Genomic DNA, 24293 nt, shown 5'->3' with positions numbered 1-24293 from the left:
TCTCACCTGTCTCTCTCACCTGTCTCTCTCACCTGTGTCTCTCTCACCTCCTGTCTCTCTCTCACCTGTCTCTCTCACCTGTGTCTCTCTCATCTCCTGTGTCTCTCACCTGTGTCTCTCTCTCACCTGTGTCTCTCTCTCACCTGTCTCTCTCACCTGTGTCTCTCTCTCACCTGTCTCTCTCACCTGTGTCTCTCACCACCTGTGTCTCTCTCACCTGTGCCTCTCTCACCTGTGTCTCTCTCACCACCTGTGTCTCTCTCACCTGTGTCTCTCACCTGTGTCTCTCTCACCTGTGTCTCTCTCACCTGTGTCTCTCACCTGTGTCTCTCTCACCTGTGTCTCTCACCTGTGTCTCTCACCTGTGTCTCTCTCTCACCTGTGTCTCTCTCACCTGTGTCTCTCTCACCTGTCTCTCTCACCTGTGTCTCTCTCACCTCCTGTCTCTCTCTCACCTGTCTCTCTCACCTGTGTCTCTCTCATCTCCTGTGTCTCTCACCTGTGTCTCTCTCTCACCTGTGTCTCTCTCTCACCTGTCTCTCTCTCACCTGTCTCTCTCACCTGTGTCTCTCTCTCACCTGTCTCTCTCACCTGTGTCTCTCACCACCTGTGTCTCTCTCACCTGTGCCTCTCTCACCTGTGTCTCTCTCACCACCTGTGTCTCTCTCACCTGTGTCTCTCACCTGTGTCTCTCTCACCTGTGTCTCTCACCTGTGTCTCTCACCTGTGTCTCTCTCACCTGTGTCTCTCACCTGTGTCTCTCTCACCTGTGTCTCTCACCACCTGTGTCTCTCTCACCTGTGCCTCTCTCACCTGTGTCTCTCTCACCTGTGCCTCTCTCACCTGTGTCTCTCTCACCACCTGTGTCTCTCTCTCACCTGTCTCTCTCACCTGTGTCTCTCTCATCTCCTGTGTCTCTCACCTGTGTCTCTCTCTCACCTGTGTCTCTCTCTCACCTGTCTCTCTCACCTGTCTCTCTCTCTCACCTGTCTCTCTCTCACCTGTCTCTCTCTCACCTGTCTCTCTCACCTGTGTCTCTCACCACCTGTGTCTCTCTCACCTGTGCCTCTCTCACCTGTGTCTCTCTCACCACCTGTGTCTCTCTCACCTGTGTCTCTCACCTGTGTCTCTCTCCCCTCCTGTGTCTCTCTCCCCCCCTCACCCCCCACCCCCCACGTCTTCCCCCTGTGTCTCCCCACGTGTCGTTATGTCTCCGTGCCTCACCGCGTCTCACCGAGCCTCTGCGTGTCTCACTGTGTCTCTCCGTGTCTCACCGTGTCTCTCCGTGTCTCACCGTGTCTCTCCGTGTCTCACCGTGTCTCACCGTGTCTCTCCGTGTCTCACCGTGTCTCACTGCGTGTCTCCCCGTGTCTCCCCGTGTCTCTCCGTGTCTCACCGTGTCTCACCGTATCTCACCGTGTCTCACCGTGTCTCACCGTCTCTCACCATGTCTCACTGCGTGTCTCACTGCGTGTCTCCCCGTGTCTCCCCGTGTCTCACCGTGTCTCTCCGTGTCTCACCGTGTCTCACTGCGTGTCTCACTGCGTGTCTCCCCGCGTGTCTCCCAGCGTGTCTCCCCGCGTGTCTCCCCGCGTGTCTCCCCGCGTGTCACCGAATCTCACCGTGTCTCCCCGCGTGTCTCCCCGCGTGTCTCCCCGCGTGTCACCGAATCTCACCGTGTCTCCCCGCGTGTCTCCCCCCCTGTCTCCCGGTGTCTCCCCGTGTCTCCACGCGTGTCTCCCCGTGTCTCCCCGTGTCTCCCCGTGTCTCCGCGTGTCTCCCCGCGTGTCTCCCCGTGTCCTACCGTGTCTCCCCGTGTCTCCCCGTGTCTCCCCGTGTCTCCCCCGTGTCTCCCCGTGTCTCCCCGTGTCTCCCCGTGTCTCCCCCGTGTCTCCCCGTGTCTCCCCCCCTGTCTCACTGTGTCTCCCCGTGTCTCCCCCCCCCGCCTCTCTCCGTGTCTCCGCGCAGGGGCAACGTGTCTCTGCTGCTGCGTGGCGTGGAGCAGGCCAAGCGGCAGCTGTGCAGCCTGCACGAGGCCGTGACGTCGTGCGTGGGCACCGGCCGCGTCGTCTCGCAGGGTCCCTTCCTCTACTGCTGCCTGCACGAGGTATCAGCCCTGTCTCTCTGTGTTGTCTCACTGTGTCTCTGTGTCTCTCTGTGTTGTCTCTCTGTGTCTCACTGTCTCACTGTGTCTCTGTGGCTCACTGTGTCTCTCTGTGTTGTCTCTGTGTCTCTCTGTGTCTCACTGTGTCTCTCGTCTCGCAGGGTCCCTTCCTCTACTGCTGCCTGCACGAGGTATCAACCCTGTCTCTAGCTGTGTCTCTCTGTGTTGTCTCTCTGTGTCTCTCTGTTGTGTCTCACTGTGTCTCTCGTCTCGCAGGGTCCCTTCCTCTACTGCTGCCTGCACGAGGTATCAACCCGTCTCTAGCTGTGTCTCTCTGTCTCTCTGTGTGTGTCTCTAGCTGTGTCTCTCTGTGTCTCTCGTGTCGCAGGGTCCCTTCCTCTACTGCTGCCTGCACGAGGTATCAACCCTGTCTCTCTGTGTTGTCTCTCTGTGTTGTCTCTGTGTCTCTCTGTGTTGTCTCTCTGTGTCTCACTGTCTCACTGTGTCTCTGTGTCTCTCGTCTCGCAGGGTCCCTTCCTCTACTGCTGCCTGCACGAGGTATCAACCCTGTCTCTCTCGCTGTGTCTCACTGTGTTGTCTCTGTGTCTCTCTGTGTCTCTAGCTGTGTCTCTCTGTGTTGTCTCTGTGTCTCTCTGTGTTGTGTCTCACTGTGTCTCACTGTTGTCTCTCTGTGTCTCTCTGTGTCTCTGTGTCTCTCTGTGTCTCTCTGTGTCTCACTGTGTCTCTCGTCTCGCAGGGTCCCTTCCTCTACTGCTGCCTGCACGAGGTATCAACCCTGTCTCTCTGTGTTGTCTCACTGTGTTGTCTCTGTGTCTCTCTGTGTCTCACTGTGTCTCTCGCTGTGTCTCACTGTGTCTCTGTGTCTCACTGTGTCTCTCTGTGTCTCTCGTGTCGCAGGGTCCCTTCCTCTACTGCTGCCTGCACGAGGTATCAACCCTGTCTATAGCTGTTGTCTCTCTGTGTTGTCTCTCTGTCTCTCTGTGTCTCTGTGTCTCTCTGTGTCTCTCGTGTCGCAGGGTCCCTTCCTCTACTGCTGCCTGCACGAGGTATCAGCCCTGTCTCTAGCTGTGTCTCTCTGTGTTGTCTCTCTGTGTCTCTCTGTTGTGTCTCTCTGTGTCTCACTGTCTCTCGCTGTTGTCTCACTGTCTCACTGTCTCTCTGTGTCTCTCGTGTCGCAGGGTCCCTTCCTCTACTGCTGCCTGCACGAGGTATCAACCCGTCTCTCTCGCTGTTGTCTCTCTGTGTCTCACTGTCTCACTGTTGTGTCTCTCTGTGTCTCTCTGTGTCTCTCGCTGTCTCACTGTGTCTCTCGTCTCGCAGGGTCCCTTCCTCTACTGCTGCCTGCACGAGGTATCTGCCCTGTCTCTAGCTGTTGTCTCACTGTGTCTCTGTGTCTCTCTGTTGTGTCTCTCTGTGTTGTCTCTCTGTGTCTCACTGTGTCACTGTCTCTCTGTGTCTCTGTGTCTCGCTGTTGTGTCTCTCTGTGTCTCGTGTCGCAGGGTCCCTTCCTCTACTGCTGCCTGCACGAGGTATCAACCCTGTCTCTCTAGCTGTGTCTCTCTGTGTTGTCTCTCTGTGTCACTGTGTCTCTCTGTGTCTCTCGTGTCACAGGGTCCCTTCCTCTACTGCTGCCTGCACGAGGTATCAACCCGTCTCTAGCTGTTGTCTCTCTGTGTTGTCTCTCTGTGTCACTGTGTCTCTCTGTGTCTCTCGTGTCACAGGGTCCCTTCCTCTACTGCTGCCTGCACGAGGTATCAGCCCTGTCTCTAGCTGTGTCTCTCTGTGTTGTCTCTCTGTGTCTCTCTGTGTTGTGTCTCACTGTGTCTCACTGTTGTCTCTCTGTGTCTCTGTGTCTCTCTGTGTCTCTCGTGTCGCAGGGTCCCTTCCTCTACTGCTGCCTGCACGAGGTATCAACCTGTCTCTCTGTGTTGTCTCTCTGTGTTGTCTCTGTGTCTCTGTGTGTCTCACTGTGTCTCTCGTCTCGCAGGGTCCCTTCCTCTACTGCTGCCTGCACGAGGTATCAACCCGTCTCTCTCGCTGTGTCTCTCTGTGTTGTCTCTGTGTCTCTCTGTGTCTCACTGTGTCTCTCGTCTCGCAGGGTCCCTTCCTCTACTGCTGCCTGCACGAGGTATCAACCCTGTCTCTAGCTGTGTCTCTCTGTGTTGTCTCGCTGTTGTCTCACTGTCTCTCTGTGTCTCTGTGTCTCTAGCTGTGTCTCTATGTGTCTCTCGTGTCGCAGGGTCCCTTCCTCTACTGCTGCCTGCACGAGGTATCAGCCCTGTCTCTCTGTGTTGTCTCTCTGTGTCTCTGTGTCTCTCTGTGTCTCTAGCTGTGTCTCTCTGTTGTGTCTAACTGTGTCTCGTGTCGCAGGGTCCCTTCCTCTACTGCTGCCTGCACGAGGTATCAACCCTGTCTCTCTCACTGTGTCTCTCTCTGTGTCTCTCTGTGTCTCACTGTGTCTCTCTGTGTCTCACTGTGTCTCAATGTGTCTCTCGTGTCGCAGGGTCCCTTCCTCTACTGCTGCCTGCACGAGGTATCAACCCTGTCTCTCTCGCTGTTGTCTCTCTGTGTTGTCTCGCTGTTGTCTCACTGTCTCTCTGTGTCTCTGTGTCTCTAGCTGTGTCTCTCTGTGTCTCTCGTGTCGCAGGGTCCCTTCCTCTACTGCTGCCTGCACGAGGTATCAGCCCTGTCTCTAGCTGTGTCTCTCTGTGTTGTCTCTGTGTCTCTCTGTGTCTGACTGTGTCTCACTGTGTCTCACTGTGTCTCTCTGTTGTGTCTCACTGTGTCTCTCGTCTCGCAGGGTCCCTTCCTCTACTGCTGCCTGCACGAGGTATCAACCCTGTCTCTAGCTGTTGTCTCTCTGTGTCTCACTGTCTCACTGTGTCTCTGTGTCTCTCTGTGTCTCACTGTCTCTCTGTGTCTCACTGTCTCTCGCTGTGTCTCTCGCTGTGTCTCACTGTGTCTCTCACTGTTGTCTCTCACTGTGTCTCTCACTGTGTCTCTCACTGTTGTCTCTCGCTGTTGTCTCTGGCTACGTCTCAGGGCCTCTGTGTGAGTGTGGTGGTGGTGCAGGGAGTCTACAGGGCCTCTGTGTGAGTGTGGTGGTGGTGCTGCAGGGAGTCTACAGGGCCTCTGTGTGACTGTGGTGCTGCAGGGAGTCTACAGGGCCTCTGTGTGAGTGTGGGAGTGGTGGTGCAGGGAGTCTGCAGGGCCTCTGTGTGAGTGTGGTGGTGGTGGTGCAGGGAGTCTACAGGGCCTCTGTGTGAGTGTGGTGGTGGTGCTGCAGGGAGTCTACAGGGCCTCTGTGTGAGTGTGGTGGTGGTGCTGCAGGGAGTCTACAGGGCCTCTGTGTGAGTGTGGTGGTGGTGCAGGGAGTCTACAGGGCCTCTGTGTGAGTGTGGTAGTGGTGGTGGTGCTGCAGGGAGTCTACAGGGCCTCTGTGTGAGTGTGGTGGTGCTGCAGGGAGTCTACAGGGCCTCTGAGTGAGTGTGGTGGTGGTGCTGCAGGGAGTCTACAGGGCCTCTGTGTGAGTGTGGTGGTGGTGGTGCAGGGAGTCTGCAGGGCCTCTGTGTGTCTGTGTGCAGGGCACGCCGGAGCTGGCCATGTTCTCTGAGCCCAGCTTCCTCTCTCAGTTCAGCAAACACCTCCTGCACACCTTCATCAAGTCGGTGAGTGGGGGCGCTGGGCGAGAGCGAGGGACGGGGTGTCACAGGGAGTGTGTGAGTGTGTGTGAGTGAGTGTGAGTGAGTGTGAGTGGGGGTGTCACAGGGTGTGTGTGTGAGTGGGGGTGTCACAGGGTGTGTGAGTGAGTGAGGGTGTGACAGGGTTTCACAGGGTGTCACAGGGTGTGTGTGTGAGTGAGTGTGAGAGGGGGTGTCACAGGGTGTGTGTGAGTGTGTGTGAGTGAGTGTGAGAGGGGGTGTCACAGGGTGTCACAGAGTGTGTGTGAGTGTGTGTGAGTGGGGGTGTCACAGGTTGTGTGAGTGAGGGTGTCACAGGGTGTCATAGGGTGTCACAGGGTGTGTGTGAGTGTGTGAGTGAGTGTGAGTGGGGGTGTCACAGGGTGTGTGTGAGTGTGTGTGTGACAGGGTGTGTGAGTGAGTGAGGGGGTGTCACAGGGTGTCACAGGGTGTCACAGGGTGTGTGAGTGAGTGTGAGTGTGTGTGAGTGGGGGTGTCACAGGGTGTCACAGGGTGTCACAGGGTGTATGTGAGTGTGTGTGTGACGGTGTGACAGGGTGTGTGAGTGAGTGGGGGTGTGAGAGGGTGTGACAGGGTGTGTGACGGTGTGTGAGTGTGAGGGGGTGTGACAGGGTGTGTGTGAGTGTGTGTGAGTGGGGGTGTGACAGGGTGTGTGAGTGAGTGTGAGTGGGTGTGTGACAGGGTGTGACAGGGTGTTTGAGTGTGTGTGAGTGGGGGTGAGGGGGTGTGACAGGGTGTGTGAGTGAGTGGGGGTGTGAGGGTGAGGGGGTGTGACAGAGTGTGTGTGAGTGGGGGTGTGACAGGGTGTGTGAGTGGTTGTGAGAGTGAGTGGGGGTGTGACAGGGTGTGTGAGTGAGTGTGAGTGAGAGTGAGGATGTGTGAGTGAGTGGGGTGTGACAGGGTGTGAGTGTGAGTGAGTGGGTGTGAGAGTGAGTGGGGTGTGACAAGGTGTGTGAGTGGGTGTGTGAGTGAGTGAGTGTGAGAGTGTGAGGGGGTGTGACAGGGTGAGTGGGTGAGTGTGAGGGGGTGTGACGGTGTGAGAGTGAGGATGTGTGAGTGAGTGGGGGTGTGAGGGGGTGTGACAGGGTGTGAGTGAGTGGGTGAGTGTGAGTGAGGTTGTTGTTGATGGTGATTGTTGTTGTGGTTGTTATTGTTGTTGATTGTTGTTATTGTTGTTGATTGTTGTTGTTAATGGTTGTTGTTGGTGATTGTTGTTGTTGGTGATTGTTGTTGATGGTTGTTGTTGTTGTTGGTGGTTGTTGTTGTTGGTGATTGTTGTTGATGATTGTTGTTGTTGGTGATTGTTGTTGTTGGTGGTTGTTGGTGATTGTTGTTGGTGGTTGTTGGTGATTGTTGTTGGTGGTTGTTGTTGTTGGTGGTTGTTGTTGTTGGTGGTTGTTGTTGGTGATTGTTGTTGGTGGTTGTTGTTGTTGGTGGTTGTTGTTGTGTAGACTCGGAACCGGAAGTGCCAGCGGCTGCCCCTGGTGGTGGCGGCTCCCACAATGCACGGCGACTCCACACTGCTCACCGGCTGCCCTCCCCATGGGGACGCCAGCGACAAGAAGAAGTACTCACCAACACTCACCAACACTCACCAACACTCACCACTACTACTCACCAACACTCACCAACACTCACCAACACTCACCACTACTACTCACCAACACTCACCAACACTCACCAACACTCACCAACACTCACCACTACTACTCACCAACACTCACCAACACTCACCAACACTCACCACTACTACTCACCAACACTCACCAACACTCACCAACACTCACCAACACTCACCACTACTACTCACCAACACTCACCAACACTCACCAACACTCACCAACACTCACCACTACTACTCACCAACACTCACCAACACTCACCAACACTCACCACTACTACTCACCAACACTCACCAACACTCACCAACACTCACCAACACTCACCACTACTCACCAACACTCACCACTACTCACCACTACTCACCAACACTCACCACTACTCACCACTACTCACCAACACTCACCAACACTCACCAACACTCACCACTACTCACCAACACTCACCACTACTCACCACCACTACTCACCACTACTACTCACCAACACTCACCACTACTCACCAACACTCACCACTACTCACCAACACTCACCAACACTCACCAACACTCACCAACTCACTCACCAACACTCACCACACTCACCAACACTCACCAACACTCACCAACACTCACCACTACTCACCCCACTACTCACCAACTACTCACCACTACTCACCAACACTCACCACACTACTCACCACACTCACCACTACTACTCACCACTACTCACCACCACTACTCACCACTACTCACCACCACTACTCACCACTACTCACCAACACTCACCAACACTCACCACTACTCACCACTACTACTCACCACTACTACTCACCAACACTCACCAACACTACTCACCAACACTCACCAAACACTCACCAACACTCACCAACCACTCACCACTACTCACCACTACTCACCAACACTCACCAACACTACTCACCACTACTCACCACTACTCACTCACCACTACTCACCACTACTACTCACCACTACTCACCACCCACCACTACTCACCACTACTCACCACTACTACTCACCACTTCACCACCACTACTCACCAACACTCACCAACACTCACCACCACTACTCACCAACACTCACCAACACTCACCACTACTCACCACTACTCACCAACACCACCACTACTACTCACCACTACTCACCAACACTCACCACTACTCACCACTACTCACCACTACTCACCAACACTCACCAACACTCACCACTACTCACCACTACTCACCAACACTCACCACTACTACTCACCACTACTCACCAACACTCACCACTACTCACCACTACTCACCACTACTCACCACTACTCACCAACACTACTCACCACTACTCACCACTACTCACCAACACTCACCACTACTACTCACCACTACTCACCAACACTCACCACTACTCACCACTACTCACCAACACTCACCAACACTACTCACCACTACTCACCAACACTCACCAACACTACTCACCACTACTCACCAACACTCACCACTACTCACCAACACTCACCAACACTCACCCACTACTACTCACCACTACTCACCAACACTCACCACCAACACTCACCACTACTCACCACCTACTCACCACTACTCAACCAACACTCACCAACACTCACCACTACTACTCACCACTACTCACCAACACTCACCACCACTACTCACCACCACTACTCACCAACACTCACCAACACTCACCAACACTCACCACTACTACTCACCAACACTCACCAGCACTACTCACCACTACTACTCACCACTACTCACCACTACTACTCACCACCACTACTCACCAACACTCACCACCACTACTCACCACTACTCACCACCACTACTCACCAACACTCACCACCACTACTCACCACCACTCACCAACACTCACCACTACTCACTCACCACTCACCAACACTCACCACTACTCACCACTACTCACTCACCAACACTCACCACTACTCACTCACCAACACTCACCAACACTACTCACCACCACTACTCACCACTACTCACCAACACTCACCACTACTCACCACTACTACTCACCACTACTCACCAACACTCACCACCACTCACCACTACTCACCACTACTACTCACCACTACTACTCACCACTACTCACCAACACTACTCACCACTACTCACCACTACTCACTCACCACCACTACTCACCACCACTCACCAACACTCACCACTACTCACCACTACTACTCACCACTACTCACCACTACTACTCACCAACACTCACCACTACTCACCAACACTCACCACCACTCACTCACCACTACTCACCACTACTCACCAACACTCACCAACACTCACCACTACTACTCACCACTACTCACCACTACTCACCACTACTACTCACCACTACTCACCACTACTACTCACCACTACTCACCACTACTCACCAACACTCACCACCACTCACCACCACTCACTCACCACTACTCACTCACCACTACTCACTCACCACTACTCACCACTACTACTCACCAACACTCACCACCACTCACCACCACTCCACCACCACTCACCACCACTCACCACAACTCAACACCACTCACCACCACTCACCACCACTCACCAACACTCACCACTACTCACCACCACTCACCACCACTCACCAACACTCACCACTACTCACCACCACTCACCAACACTCACCACTACTCACCACCACTCACCACCACTCACCACCACTCACCAACACTCACCACTACTCACCAACACTCACCACTACTCACCACCACTCACCACCACTCACCACCTCACCAACACTCACCACCACTCACCACCACTCACCAACACTCACCACTACTCACCAACACTCACTCACCACTACTCACCACTACTCACCACTACTACTCACCACCACCACTCACCACTACTCACCACTACTCACTCACCACTACTCACCACTACTCACCACCACTCACCACCACTACTCACCACTACTACTCACCACCACTCACCACTACTCACCACTACTACTCACCACCACTCACCACTACTCACCACTACTACTCACCACTACTCACCAACACTCACCACTACTCACCACTACTCACTCACCAACACTCACCACTACTCACCACTACTCACTCACCAACACTCACCACTACTCACCACTACTCACTCACCAACACTCACCACTACTCACCACTACTCACTCACCAACACTCACCACCACTCACCACTACTCACCACTACTCACCACTACTCACCACCACTACTCACCAACACTCACCACTACTCACCACCACTACTCACCACTACTCACCACCACCACTCACCACTACTCACCAACACTCACCACTACTCACCACTACTCACTCACCAACACTCACCACTACTCACCACTACTCACTCACCACTACTCACCACTACTCACTCACCAACACTCACCACTACTCACCACCACTACTCACCACTACTCACCACTACTCACCAACACTACTCACCACTACTCACCACTACTCACCACCACTACTCACCACCACTACTCACCAACACTCACCACTACTCACTCACCACTACTCACCACTACTCACCACTACTCACTCACCACTACTCACCACTACTCACTCACCACTACTCACCACTACTCACTCACCAACACTCACCACCACTACTCACCACTACTCACCACCACTACTCACCACTACTCACCACTACTCACTCACCACTACTCACCACTACTCACCACTACTCACCACCACTACTCACCACTACTCACCAACACTCACCACTACTCACTCACCACTACTCACCACTACTCACTCACCACTACTCACCACTACTCACCACTACTCACCACCACTCACCACTACTCACCACTACTCACCACCACTCACCACTACTCACCACTACTCACCACTACTCACCACCACTCACCACTACTCACCACCACTCACCACTACTCACCACTACTCACCACTACTCACCAACACTCACCACTACTCACCACTACTCACCACTACTCACTCACCACTACTCACCACTACTCACCAACACTCACCACTACTCACCAACACTCACCACTACTCACCACTACTCACCACCACTCACCACTACTCACCAACACTCACCACTACTCACTCACCACTACTCACCACTACTCACTCACCACTACTCACCACTACTCACTCACCACTACTCACCACTACTCACTCACCACTACTCACCACTACTCACCACTAGTCACCACCACTCACCACTACTCACCACTACTCACCACTACTCACCACTACTCACTCACCACTACTCACCACTACTCACCACTACTCACCACCACTCACCACTACTCACCAACACTCACCACTACTCACCACTACTCACCACTACTCACCACTACTCACCACTACTCACCAACACTCACCACTACTCACCAACACTCACCACTACTCACCACTACTCACTCACCACTACTCACCACTACTCACCACTACTCACTCACCACTACTCACCACCACTCACCACTACTCACCAACACTCACCACTACTCACCACTACTCACTCACTCACCACTACTCACCACTACTCACCACTACTCACTCACCACTACTCACCACTACTCACCACTACTCACCAACACTCACCACTACTCACTCACTCACCACTACTCACCACTACTCACCAACACTCACCAACACTCACCAACACTCACTCACTCACCACTACTCACCACCACTCACCACCACTCACTCACCACTACTCACCACTACTCACTCACCACTACTCACCACTACTCACCACTACTCACTCACCACTACTCACCACTACTCACCAACACTCACCAACACTCACTCACTCACCACTACTCACCACCACTCACCACCACTCACCACTACTCACCACCACTCACTCACCACTACTCACCACTACTCGCTCACCACTACTCACCACTACTCACCACTACTCACTCACCACTACTCACCACTACTCACCAACACTCACCAACACTCACTCACTCACCACTACTCACCACTACTCACCACTACTCACCAACACTCACCACTACTCACTCACTCACCACTACTCACCACTACTCACCACTACTCACCAACACTCACCACTACTCACTCACCACTACTCACCACTACTCACTCACCACTACTCACCACTACTCACCACTACTCACCACTACTCACCACTACTCACTCACTCACCACTACTCACCACTACTCACCACTACTCACCAACACTCACCACTACTCACCAACACTCACCACTACTCACCACTACTCACCACTACTCACCATTACTCACTCACTCACCACTACTCACCACTACTCACCACTACTCACCAACACTCACCACTACTCACCAACACTCACCACTACTCACCACTACTCACCAACACTCACCACTACTCACCACTACTCACCACCACTCACTCACTCACCACTACTCACCACTACTCACCACTACTCACCAACACTCACCACTACTCACCACTACTCACCACTACTCACTCACCACTACTCACCACTACTCACAAACACTCACCACTACTCACCACCACTCACCACTACTCACTCACCAACACTCACCACTACTCACCAACACTCACCACTACTCACTCACTCACCACTACTCACCACTACTCACCACCACTCACTCACTCACCACTACTCACCACTACTCACCACCACTCACTCACTCAGCACTACTCACCACCACTCACCACTACTCACCACTACTCACTCACTCACCACTACTCACCACTACTCACTCACTCACCACTACTCACCACCACTCACCACTACTCAGCACCACTCACCACTACTCACCACTACTCACCACCACTCACCACTACTCACCACCACTCACCACCACTCACCACTACTCACCACCACTCACCACTACTCACCACTACTCACCACCACCACTCACTCACCACTACTCACCACTACTCACTCACTCACCACTACTCACCACTACTCACCACTACTCACTCACCACTACTCACCACTACTCACTCACCACTACTCACCACTACTCACTCACTCACCACTACTCACCACTACTCACCACTACTCACTCAGCACTACTCACCACTACTCACCACTACTCACTCAGCACTACTCACCACTCACTCACTCACCACTACTCACCACTACTCACCACCACTCACCACTACTCACCACCACTACTCACCACTACTCACCACTACTCACCACCACTCACCACCACTCACCACTACTCAACACCACTCACCACTACTCACCACTACTCACCACTATGCACTACTACTCACCACTACTCACCACCACTCACTACTACTCACCACTACTCACCACTACTCACCAACACTCACCACTACTCACCACTACTCACTACTCACCACTACTCACCACCACTCACCACTACTCACCACTGCTCACCACCACTCACCACTACTCACTACTACTCACCACTACTCATTACTACTCACCACTACTCACGATGGTAACTATGGTAACGATGTTGATGATGGTAACTATGGTAACGATGTTGATGATGGTAACTATGGTATCGATGCTGATGATGGTAACTATGTTGATGATGGTAACTATGGTAACGATGCTGATGATGGTAACGATGTTGATGATGGTAACTATGGTAACGATGTTGATGATGGTAACTATGTTGATGATGGTAACAATGGTAACTATGTTGATGATGGGTACAATGGTAACTATGTTGATGATGGTAACGATGGTAATTATGGTAACGATGTTGATGATGGTAACGATGTTGGTGATGGTAACAATGGTAACTATGTTGATGATGGTAACAATGTTGATGATGGTAATGATGGTAACTATGTTGATGATGGTAACAATGGTAACTATGTTGATGATGGTAACGATGGTAACTGTGGTAACAATGTTGATGATGGTAACTATGTTGATGATGGTAATGATGGTAACTATGGTAACGATGTTGATGATGGTAACTATGTTGATGATGGTAACTATGGTAACGATGGTAACTATGGTAACTATGTTGATGATGGTAACTACGGTAACGATGTTGATGATGGTAGCTATGTTGATGATGGTAACGATGTTGATGATGGTAACGATGGTAACTATGTTGATGATGGTAATGATGGTAACTGTGGTAACGATGTTGATGATGGTAACTATGTTGATGATGGTAACTATGGTAACTATGGTAACTATGTTGATGATGGTAACGATAGTAACTATGTTGATGATGGTAACTATGTTGATGATGGTAACTATGTTGATGATGGTAACGATGGTAACTATGTTGATGATGGTAACGATGGTAACTATGTTGATGATGGTAACTATGGTAACGATGGTAACTATGGTAACGTTGCCGTTTTAGTTTCTTTGGCCGGGCTTTTGAGAAATCTGCGGAGAGTTCCGGATCCAGAACCACGCAGAAATACTTCACCCTGTCAGGTGAGACTCACACAGACTCACTCAGACTCACCTGACTCACCCTGTCAGGTGAGACTCACCTGACTCACACACACAGACTCACCTGACTCACCCTGTCAGGTGAGACTCACCTGACTCACACACACAGACTCACTTAGACTCACCTGACTCACCCTGTCAGGTGAGACTCACACAGACTCACTTAGACTCACCCTATCAGGTGAGACTCACTTAGACTCACCCTGTCAGGTGAGTCACTTAGACTCACCCTGTCAGGTGAGACTCACTTAGACTCACACAGACTCACCTGACTCACCCTGTCAGGTGAGACTCACACAGACCCACTCAGACTCACCCTGTCAGGTGAGGCTCACTTAGACTCACCCTGTCAGGTGAGACTCATTCAGACTCACCTGACTCACCTGACTCACCCTGTCAGGTGAGACTCACTTAGACTCACATAGACTCACCTGACTCACCCTGTCAGGTGAGACTCACACAGACTCACTCTTACTTAGACTCACCCTGTCAGGTGAGACTCACTTAGACTCACTTAGACTCACCCTGCCAGGTGAGACACACATAGACTCACTTAGACTCACCCTGTCAGGTGAGACACACTTAGACTCACACACACTCACCTGACTCACTCACTTAGACTCACCCTGTCAGGTGAGACTCACATAGACTCACTTAGACTCACTCTGTCAGGTGAGACTCACTTAGACTCACACTTACTTAGACTCACCTGACTCACTCACTTAGACTCACTCTGTCAGGTGAGACTCACCTGACTCACTCACTTAGACTCACTCTGTCAGGTGAGACTCACCTGACTCACTCACTTAGACTCACTCTGTCAGGTGAGACTCACCTGACTCACTCACTTAGACTCACTCTGTCAGGTGAGACTCACCTGACTCACCCTGTCAGGTGAGGCTCACATAGACTCACACAGACTCACCTGACTCACTCACTTAGACTCACCCTGTCAGGTGAGGCTCACTTAGACTCACCCTGTCAGGTGAGACTCACTTAGACTCACTCTTACTTAGACTCACCCTGTCAGGTGAGACTCACTTAGACTCACTCACTTAGACTCACCCTGTCAGGTGAGACACACTTAGACTCACTCTTACTTAGACTCACTCTGTCAGGTGAGACTCACCTGACTCACTCTTACTTAGACTCACCTGACGCACTCACTTAGACTCACTCTGTCAGGTGAGACTCACCTGACTCACCTGACTCACTCACTTAGACTCACCTGACTCACACAGACTCACACTCACTTAGACTCACCTGACTCACTCACTTAGACTCACTCTGTCAGGTGAGACTCACCTGACTCACTCACTTAGACTCACCCTGTCATAGTTTCATAGTTATCATAGTTTATTTATTTGGTATAGCCCTGTGAGCCATTCGGCTCTTGAATCGGGTGCAACCTCAACAAACAAAAAACATGAACAAGAAAACATCTTAAAGTGATTACTTTGTGTGTGACTGTGCAAACAGAAAATCCAGGAAAAAAACAATAAAAATATCCCTGAAATAGCACCGTACCGTACACCAACGCTGTGTGCAACAATCCCAGTGGGATGCAAGTCAAAATAACAACAACAACAACCACAAGACAACTAAGATTAAGGCCATCAGTCTAACTCCGTACTACAATAAGCAAAAACATGGCCAAAAACAAAAAAATAAACGTTTTCGAAGTCACCAAAATAAAAGCCATAAATGCAATGTAACAGTGATCATAAGGGACTGTGACCGAATTTTTAACAATAAACTGCGTAAATAAATTATAACACCAAAATCTAGAGCCATATTTTCGGCCACTGAATAGCAGTGGCAGCTAGGGGTGTACAACTCCTCTAGAGCAGTGTTGAGTGACGATCTCATAGGTAGTGATTCAAGTTGAAGTTTATTGGCAATAGCATTCCAGACCCACATGCACATGTACAGTCAATCCACTGCTCAATGACGGGTGCCTCATGCCAGTTGGGTCCTGGGGCTTATCTGACCATACATCACCACTGTGTGAAGCTAGTGCACAGAACTGACTCAGATACCACTCCCCACTGAGGTTAGCCACGGCTGGGATTGAAACTCAGGTGAGTGAGTCAGGTGGGACTCACCTGACTCACTCACTTAGACTCACCTGACTCACTCACTTAGACTCACTCTGTCAGGTGACACTCACCTGACTCACTCACTTAGACTCACTTAGACTCACCCTGTCAGGTGAGACTCACTTAGACTCACTCTTACTTAGACTCACCTGACTCACTCACTTAGACTCACTCTGTCAGGTGAGACTCACTTAGACTCACCCTGTCAGGTGAGACTCACTTAGACTCACTCTTACTTAGACTCACCTGACTCACTCACTTAGACTCACTCTGTCAGGTGGGACTCACCTGACTCACCTGACTCACCTGACTCACTCACTTAGACTCACCTGACTCACACAGACTCACACTCACTAAGACTCACCTGACTCACTTAGACTCACCTGACTCACTCACTTAGACTCACACTTACTTAGACTCACCCTGTCAGGTGAGACCCTGACTCACTCTTACTTAGACTCACCTGACTCACTTAGACTCACCTGACTCACACTCACTTAGACTCACCTGACTCACTCACTTAGACTCACCTGACTCACTCACTTAGACTCACCCTGTCAGGTGAGACTCACTTAGACTCACTCTTACTTAGACTCACCTGACTCACTCACTTAGACTCACTCTGTCAGGTGGGACTCACCTGACTCACCAGACTCACTCACTTAGACTCACCTGACTCACACAGACTCACACTCACTAAGACTCACCTGACTCACTTAGACTCACTCTTACGTAGACTCACTTACTTAGACTCACCTGACTCACTCACTTAGACTCACACTTACTTAGACTCACCCTGTCAGGTGAGACCCTGACTCACTCTTACTTAGACTCACCTGACTCACTTAGACTCACCTGACTCACACTCACTTAGACTCACCTGACTCACTCACTTAGACTCACCTGACTCACTCACTTAGACTCACCCTGTCAGGTGAGACTCACCTGACTCACTCACTTAGACTCACCCTATCAGGTGAGACTCACTTAGACTCACCCTGTCAGGTGAGACTCACTTAGACTCACTCTTACTTAGACTCACCTGACTCACTCACTTAGACTCACTCTGTCAGGTGGGACTCACCTGACTCACCTGACTCACCAGACTCACTCACTTAGACTCACCTGACTCACACAGACTCACACTCACTAAGACTCACCTGACTCACTTAGACTCACTCTTACGTAGACTCACTTACTTAGACTCACCTGACTCACTCACTTAGACTCACACTTACTTAGACTCACCCTGTCAGGTGAGACCCTGACTCACTCTTACTTAGACTCACCTGACTCACTTAGACTCACCTGACTCACACTCACTTAGACTCACCTGACTCACTCACTTAGACTCACTTAGACTCACTTAGACTCACCTGACTCACCTGACTCACACTCACTTAGACTCACTTAGACTCACCTGACTCACCCTGTCAGGTGAGCCTCACTTAGACTCACCCTGTCAGGTGAGACACACTTAGACTCACTCTTACTTAGACTCACTCTGTCAGGTGAGACTCACCTGACTCACTCTTACTTAGACTCACCTGACGCACTCACTTAGACTCACTCTGTCAGGTGAGACTCACCTGACTCACCTGACTCACTCACTTAGACTCACCTGACTCACACAGACTCACACTCACTTAGACTCACCTGACTCACTCACTTAGACTCACTCTGTCAGGTGAGACTCACCTGACTCACTCACTTAGACTCACCCTGGCATAGTGTCATAGTTATCATAGTTTATTTATTTGGTATAGCCCTGTGAGCCATTCGCCTCTTGAATCGGGTGCATCCTCAACAAACAAAAAACATGAACAAGAAAACATCTTAAAGTGATTACTTTGTGTGCAAACAGAAAATCCAGGAAAAAAACAATAAAAATATCCCTGAAATAGCACCGTACCGTACACCAATGCTGTGTGCAAAAATCCCAGTGGGATGCAAGTAAAATAACAACAACAACAACCACAAGACAACTAAGATTAAGGCCATCAGTCTAACTCCGTACTACAACAAACAAAAACATGGCCAAAAACAAAAAATAAACGTTTTCGAAATCACCAAAATAAAAGCCATAAATGCAATGTAACAGTGATCATAAGGGACTGTGACCGAATTTTTTAACAATAAACTACGTAAATAAATTATAACACCAAAATCTAGAGGCATATTTTCGGCCACTGAATAGCAGTGGCAGCTAGGGGTGTACAACTCCTCTAGAGCAGTGTTGAGTGACGATCTCATAGGTAGTGATTCAAGTTGAAGTTTATTGGCAATAGCATTCCAGACCCACATGCACATGTACAGTCAATCCACTGCTCAATGACGGGTGCCTCATGCCAGTTGGGTCCTGGGGCTTATCTGACCATACATCACCACTGTGTGAAGCTAGTGCACAGAACTGACTCAGATACCACTCCCCACTGAGGTTAGCCACGGCTGGGATTGAAACTCAGGTGAGTGAGTCAGGTGGGACTCACCTGACTCACTCACTTAGACTCACTTAGACTCACCCTGTCAGGTGAGACTCACCTGACTCACTCACTTAGACTCACCTGACTCACTCACTTAGGCTCACCTGACTCACTCACTTAGACTCACTCTGTCAGGTGACACTCACCTGACTCACTCACTTAGACTCACTTAGACTCACCCTGTCAGGTGAGACTCACTTAGACTCACTCTTACTTAGACTCACCTGACTCACTCACTTAGACTCACTCTGTCAGGTGAGACTCACTTAGACTCACCCTGTCAGGTGAGACTCACTTAGACTCACTCTTACTTAGACTCACCTGACTCACTCACTTAGACTCACTCTGTCAGGTGGGACTCACCTGACTCACCTGACTCACCTGACTCACTCACTTAGACTCACCTGACTCACACAGACTCACACTCACTAAGACTCACCTGACTCACTTAGACTCACCTGACTCACTCACTTAGACTCACACTTACTTAGACTCACCCTGTCAGGTGAGACCCTGACTCACTCTTACTTAGACTCACCTGACTCACTTAGACTCACCTGACTCACCTGACTCACACTCACTTAGACTCACCTGACTCACTCACTTAGACTCACCTGACTCACTCACTTAGACTCACCCTATCAGGTGAGACTCACTTAGACTCACCCTGTCAGGTGAGACTCACTTAGACTCACTCTTACTTAGACTCACCTGACTCACTCACTTAGACTCACTCTGTCAGGTGGGACTCACCTGACTCACCAGACTCACTCACTTAGACTCACCTGACTCACACAGACTCACACTCACTAAGACTCACCTGACTCACTTAGACTCACTCTTACGTAGACTCACTTACTTAGACTCACCTGACTCACTCACTTAGACTCACACTTACTTAGACTCACCCTGTCAGGTGAGACCCTGACTCACTCTTACTTAGACTCACCTGACTCACTTAGACTCACCTGACTCACACTCACTTAGACTCACCTGACTCACTCACTTAGACTCACTTAGACTCACTTAGACTCACCTGACTCACCTGACTCACACTCACTTAGACTCACCTGACTCACCTGACTCACCCTGTCAGGTGAGACCCACTTAGACTCACCTGACTCACTTAGACTCACCTGACTCACCCTGTCAGGTGAGACTCACCTGACTCACCTTGACTCACCTTGACTCAGACTCACCTGACTCACCCTGTCAGGTGAGACCCACTTAGACTCACCTGACTCACACTCACTTAGACTCACCTGACTCACCTGACTCACCCTGTCAGGTGAGACCCACTTAGACTCACCTGACTCACCTTGACTCACTCACTTAGACTCACTCTCACTCACTCACTTAGACTCACGTAGACTCACCCTGTCAGGTGAGACCCACTTAGACTCACCTGACTCACTTAGACTCACCTGACTCACCCTGTCAGGTGAGACTCACCTGACTCACCTTGACTCACCTTGACTCAGACTCACCTGACTCACCCTGTCAGGTGAGGCCCTGACTCACTCTTACTTAGACTCACCTGACTCACCTGACTCACCCTGTCAGGTGAGCGCCTGACTCACACTTAACTAGACTCACCTTGACTCACTCACTCTGTCTCACCTGACTCACCCTGTCAGGTGAGACTCACTTAGACTCACCTGACTCACCCTGTCAGGTGAGACTCACTTAGACTCACCTGACTCACCTTGACTCACTCACTTAGACTCACTCTCACTCACTCACTTAGACTCACGTAGACTCACCCTGTCAGGTGTGACCCTGACTCACACTTAGACTCACCCTGACTCACTCAGACTTACTTAGACTCACTCTGACTCACACTCACTTAGACTCACTTAGACTCACCTGACTCACCCTGTCAGGTGAGACTCACTTAGACTCACCTGACTCACCTTGACTCACTCACTTAGACTCACTCTCACTCACTCACTTAGACTCACGTAGACTCACCCTGTCAGGTGTGACCCTGACTCACACTTAGACTCACCCTGACTCACTCAGACTTACTTAGACTCACTCTGACTCACACTCACTTAGACTCACTTAGACTCACCTGACTCACTCTGTCAGGTGAGACTCACTTAGACTCACACTGTCAGGTGAGACACACTTAGACTCACTCTTACTTAGACTCACTCTGTCAGGTGAGACTCACCTGACTCACTCTTACTTAGACTCACCTGACGCACTCACTTAGACTCACTCTGTCAGGTGAGACTCACCTGACTCACCTGACTCACTCACTTAGACTCACCTGACTCACACAGACTCACACTCACTTAGACTCACCTGACTCACTCACTTAGACTCACTCTGTCAGGTGGGACTCACCTGACTCACTCACTTAGACTCACCCTGTCATAGTTTCATAGTTATCATAGTTTATTTATTTGGTATAGCCCTGTGAGCCATTCGGCTCTTGAATCGGGTGCAACCTCAACAAACAAAAAACATGAACAAGGAAACATCTTAAAGTGATTACTTTGTGTGCAAACAGAAAATCCAGGAAAAAAACAATAAAAATATTCCTGAAATAGCACCGTACCGTACACCAATGCTGTGTGCAAAAATCCCAGTGGGATGCAAGTCAAAATAACAACAACAACAACCACAAGACAACTAAGATTAAGGCCATCAGTCTAACTCCGTACTACAACAAACAAAAACATGGCCAAAAACAAAAAAATAAACGTTTTCGAAGTCACCAAAATAAAAGCCATAAATGCAATGTAACAGTGATCATAAGGGACTGTGACCGAATTTTTAACAATAAACTACGTAAATAAATTATAACACCAAAATCTAGAGGCATATTTTAGGCCACTGAATAGCAGTGGCAGCTAGGGGTGTACAACTCCTCTAGAGCAGTGTTGAGTGACGATCTCATAGGTAGTGATTCAAGTTGAAGTTTATTGGCAATAGCATTCCAGACCCACATGCACATGTACAGTCAATCCACTGCTCAATGACGGGTGCCTCATGCCAGTTGGGTCCTGGGGCTTATCTGACCATACATCACCACTGTGTGAAGCTAGTGCACAGAACTGACTCAGATACCACTCCCCACTGAGGTTAGCCACGGCTGGGAATGAAACTCAGGTGAGTGAGTCAGGTGGGACTCACCTGACTCACTCACTTAGACTCACCTGACTCACTCACTTAGACTCACTCTGTCAGGTGGGACTCACCTGACTCACTCACTTAGACTCACTTAGACTCACCCTGTCAGGTGAGACTCACTTAGACTCACTCTTACTTAGACTCACCTGACTCACTCACTTAGACTCACTCTGTCAGGTGAGACTCACTTAGACTCACCCTGTCAGGTGAGACTCACTTAGACTCACTCTTACTTAGACTCACCTGACTCACTCACTTAGACTCACTCTGTCAGGTGGGACTCACCTGACTCACCTGACTCACCTGACTCACTCACTTAGACTCACCTGACTCACACAGACTCACACTCACTAAGACTCACCTGACTCACTTAGACTCACCTGACTCACTCACTTAGACTCACACTTACTTAGACTCACCCTGTCAGGTGAGACCCTGACTCACTCTTACTTAGACTCACCTGACTCACTTAGACTCACCTGACTCACCTGACTCACACTCACTTAGACTCACCTGACTCACTCACTTAGACTCACCCTGTCAGGTGAGACTCACCTGACTCACTCACTTAGACTCACCCTATCAGGTGAGACTCACTTAGACTCACCCTGTCAGGTGAGACTCACTTAGACTCACTCTTACTTAGACTCACCTGACTCACTCACTTAGACTCACTCTGTCAGGTGGGACTCACCTGACTCACCAGACTCACTCACTTAGACTCACCTGACTCACACTCACTAAGACTCACCTGACTCACTTAGACTCACTCTTACGTAGACTCACTTACTTAGACTCACCTGACTCACTCACTTAGACTCACACTTACTTAGACTCACCCTGTCAGGTGAGACCCTGACTCACTCTTACTTAGACTCACCTGACTCACTTAGACTCACCTGACTCACACTCACTTAGACTCACCTGACTCACTCACTTAGACTCACTTAGACTCACTTAGACTCACCTGACTCACCTGACTCACACTCACTTAGACTCACCTGACTCACCTGACTCACCCTGTCAGGTGAGACCCACTTAGACTCACCTGACTCACTTAGACTCACCTGACTCACCCTGTCAGGTGAGACTCACCTGACTCACCTTGACTCACCTTGACTCAGACTCACCTGACTCACCCTGTCAGGTGAGACCCACTTAGACTCACCTGACTCACACTCACTTAGACTCACCTGACTCACCTGACTCACCCTGTCAGGTGAGACCCACTTAGACTCACCTGACTCACCTTGACTCACTCACTTAGACTCACTCTCACTCACTCACTTAGACTCACGTAGACTCACCCTGTCAGGTGAGACCCACTTAGACTCACCTGACTCACTTAGACTCACCTGACTCACCCTGTCAGGTGAGACTCACCTGACTCACCTTGACTCACCTTGACTCAGACTCACCTGACTCACCCTGTCAGGTGAGGCCCTGACTCACTCTTACTTAGACTCACCTGACTCACCTGACTCACCCTGTCAGGTGAGCGCCTGACTCACACTTAACTAGACTCACCTTGACTCACTCACTCTGTCTCACCTGACTCACCCTGTCAGGTGAGACTCACTTAGACTCACCTGACTCACCCTGTCAGGTGAGACTCACTTAGACTCACCTGACTCACCTTGACTCACTCACTTAGACTCACTCTCACTCACTCACTTAGACTCACGTAGACTCACCCTGTCAGG

At 50.6% G+C, this 24293-nt stretch overlaps 2 protein-coding genes across 2 annotated transcripts in view; one reads left to right on the top strand and one right to left on the bottom strand.

The window, feature by feature from the left end:
* LOC116958111 (uncharacterized) overlaps nt 1-24293 on the bottom strand; it is a 348130-nt gene that overhangs the window by 173509 nt on the left and 150328 nt on the right. The gene's annotated exons all lie outside the window — the stretch shown is intronic.
* The window catches only part of CDC45 (cell division cycle 45), a 112380-nt gene that overhangs the window by 51549 nt on the left and 36538 nt on the right, over nt 1-24293 (top strand). The window contains exons 14-17 of the mRNA XM_032980600.2: nt 1969-2107; nt 5710-5793; nt 7278-7393; nt 14773-14849. Of these exons, the coding sequence (XP_032836491.1) occupies nt 1969-2107; nt 5710-5793; nt 7278-7393; nt 14773-14849 (416 nt within the window). The remainder of the gene's footprint in view (nt 1-1968; nt 2108-5709; nt 5794-7277; nt 7394-14772; nt 14850-24293) is intronic.

The sequence above is a fragment of the Petromyzon marinus genome, unplaced genomic scaffold (genome assembly GCF_048934315.1).
Source record: "Petromyzon marinus isolate PM22_M1 ecotype Great Lakes invasive population unplaced genomic scaffold, UKy_Petmar_22M1.pri1.0 PM_Scaffold_37, whole genome shotgun sequence".
NCBI classification, from domain to species: Eukaryota; Metazoa; Chordata; class Hyperoartia; order Petromyzontiformes; family Petromyzontidae; genus Petromyzon; species Petromyzon marinus.
Note: the sequence above shows the minus strand (reverse complement) of the source record. Positions and strands in the feature narration are given on the sequence as shown.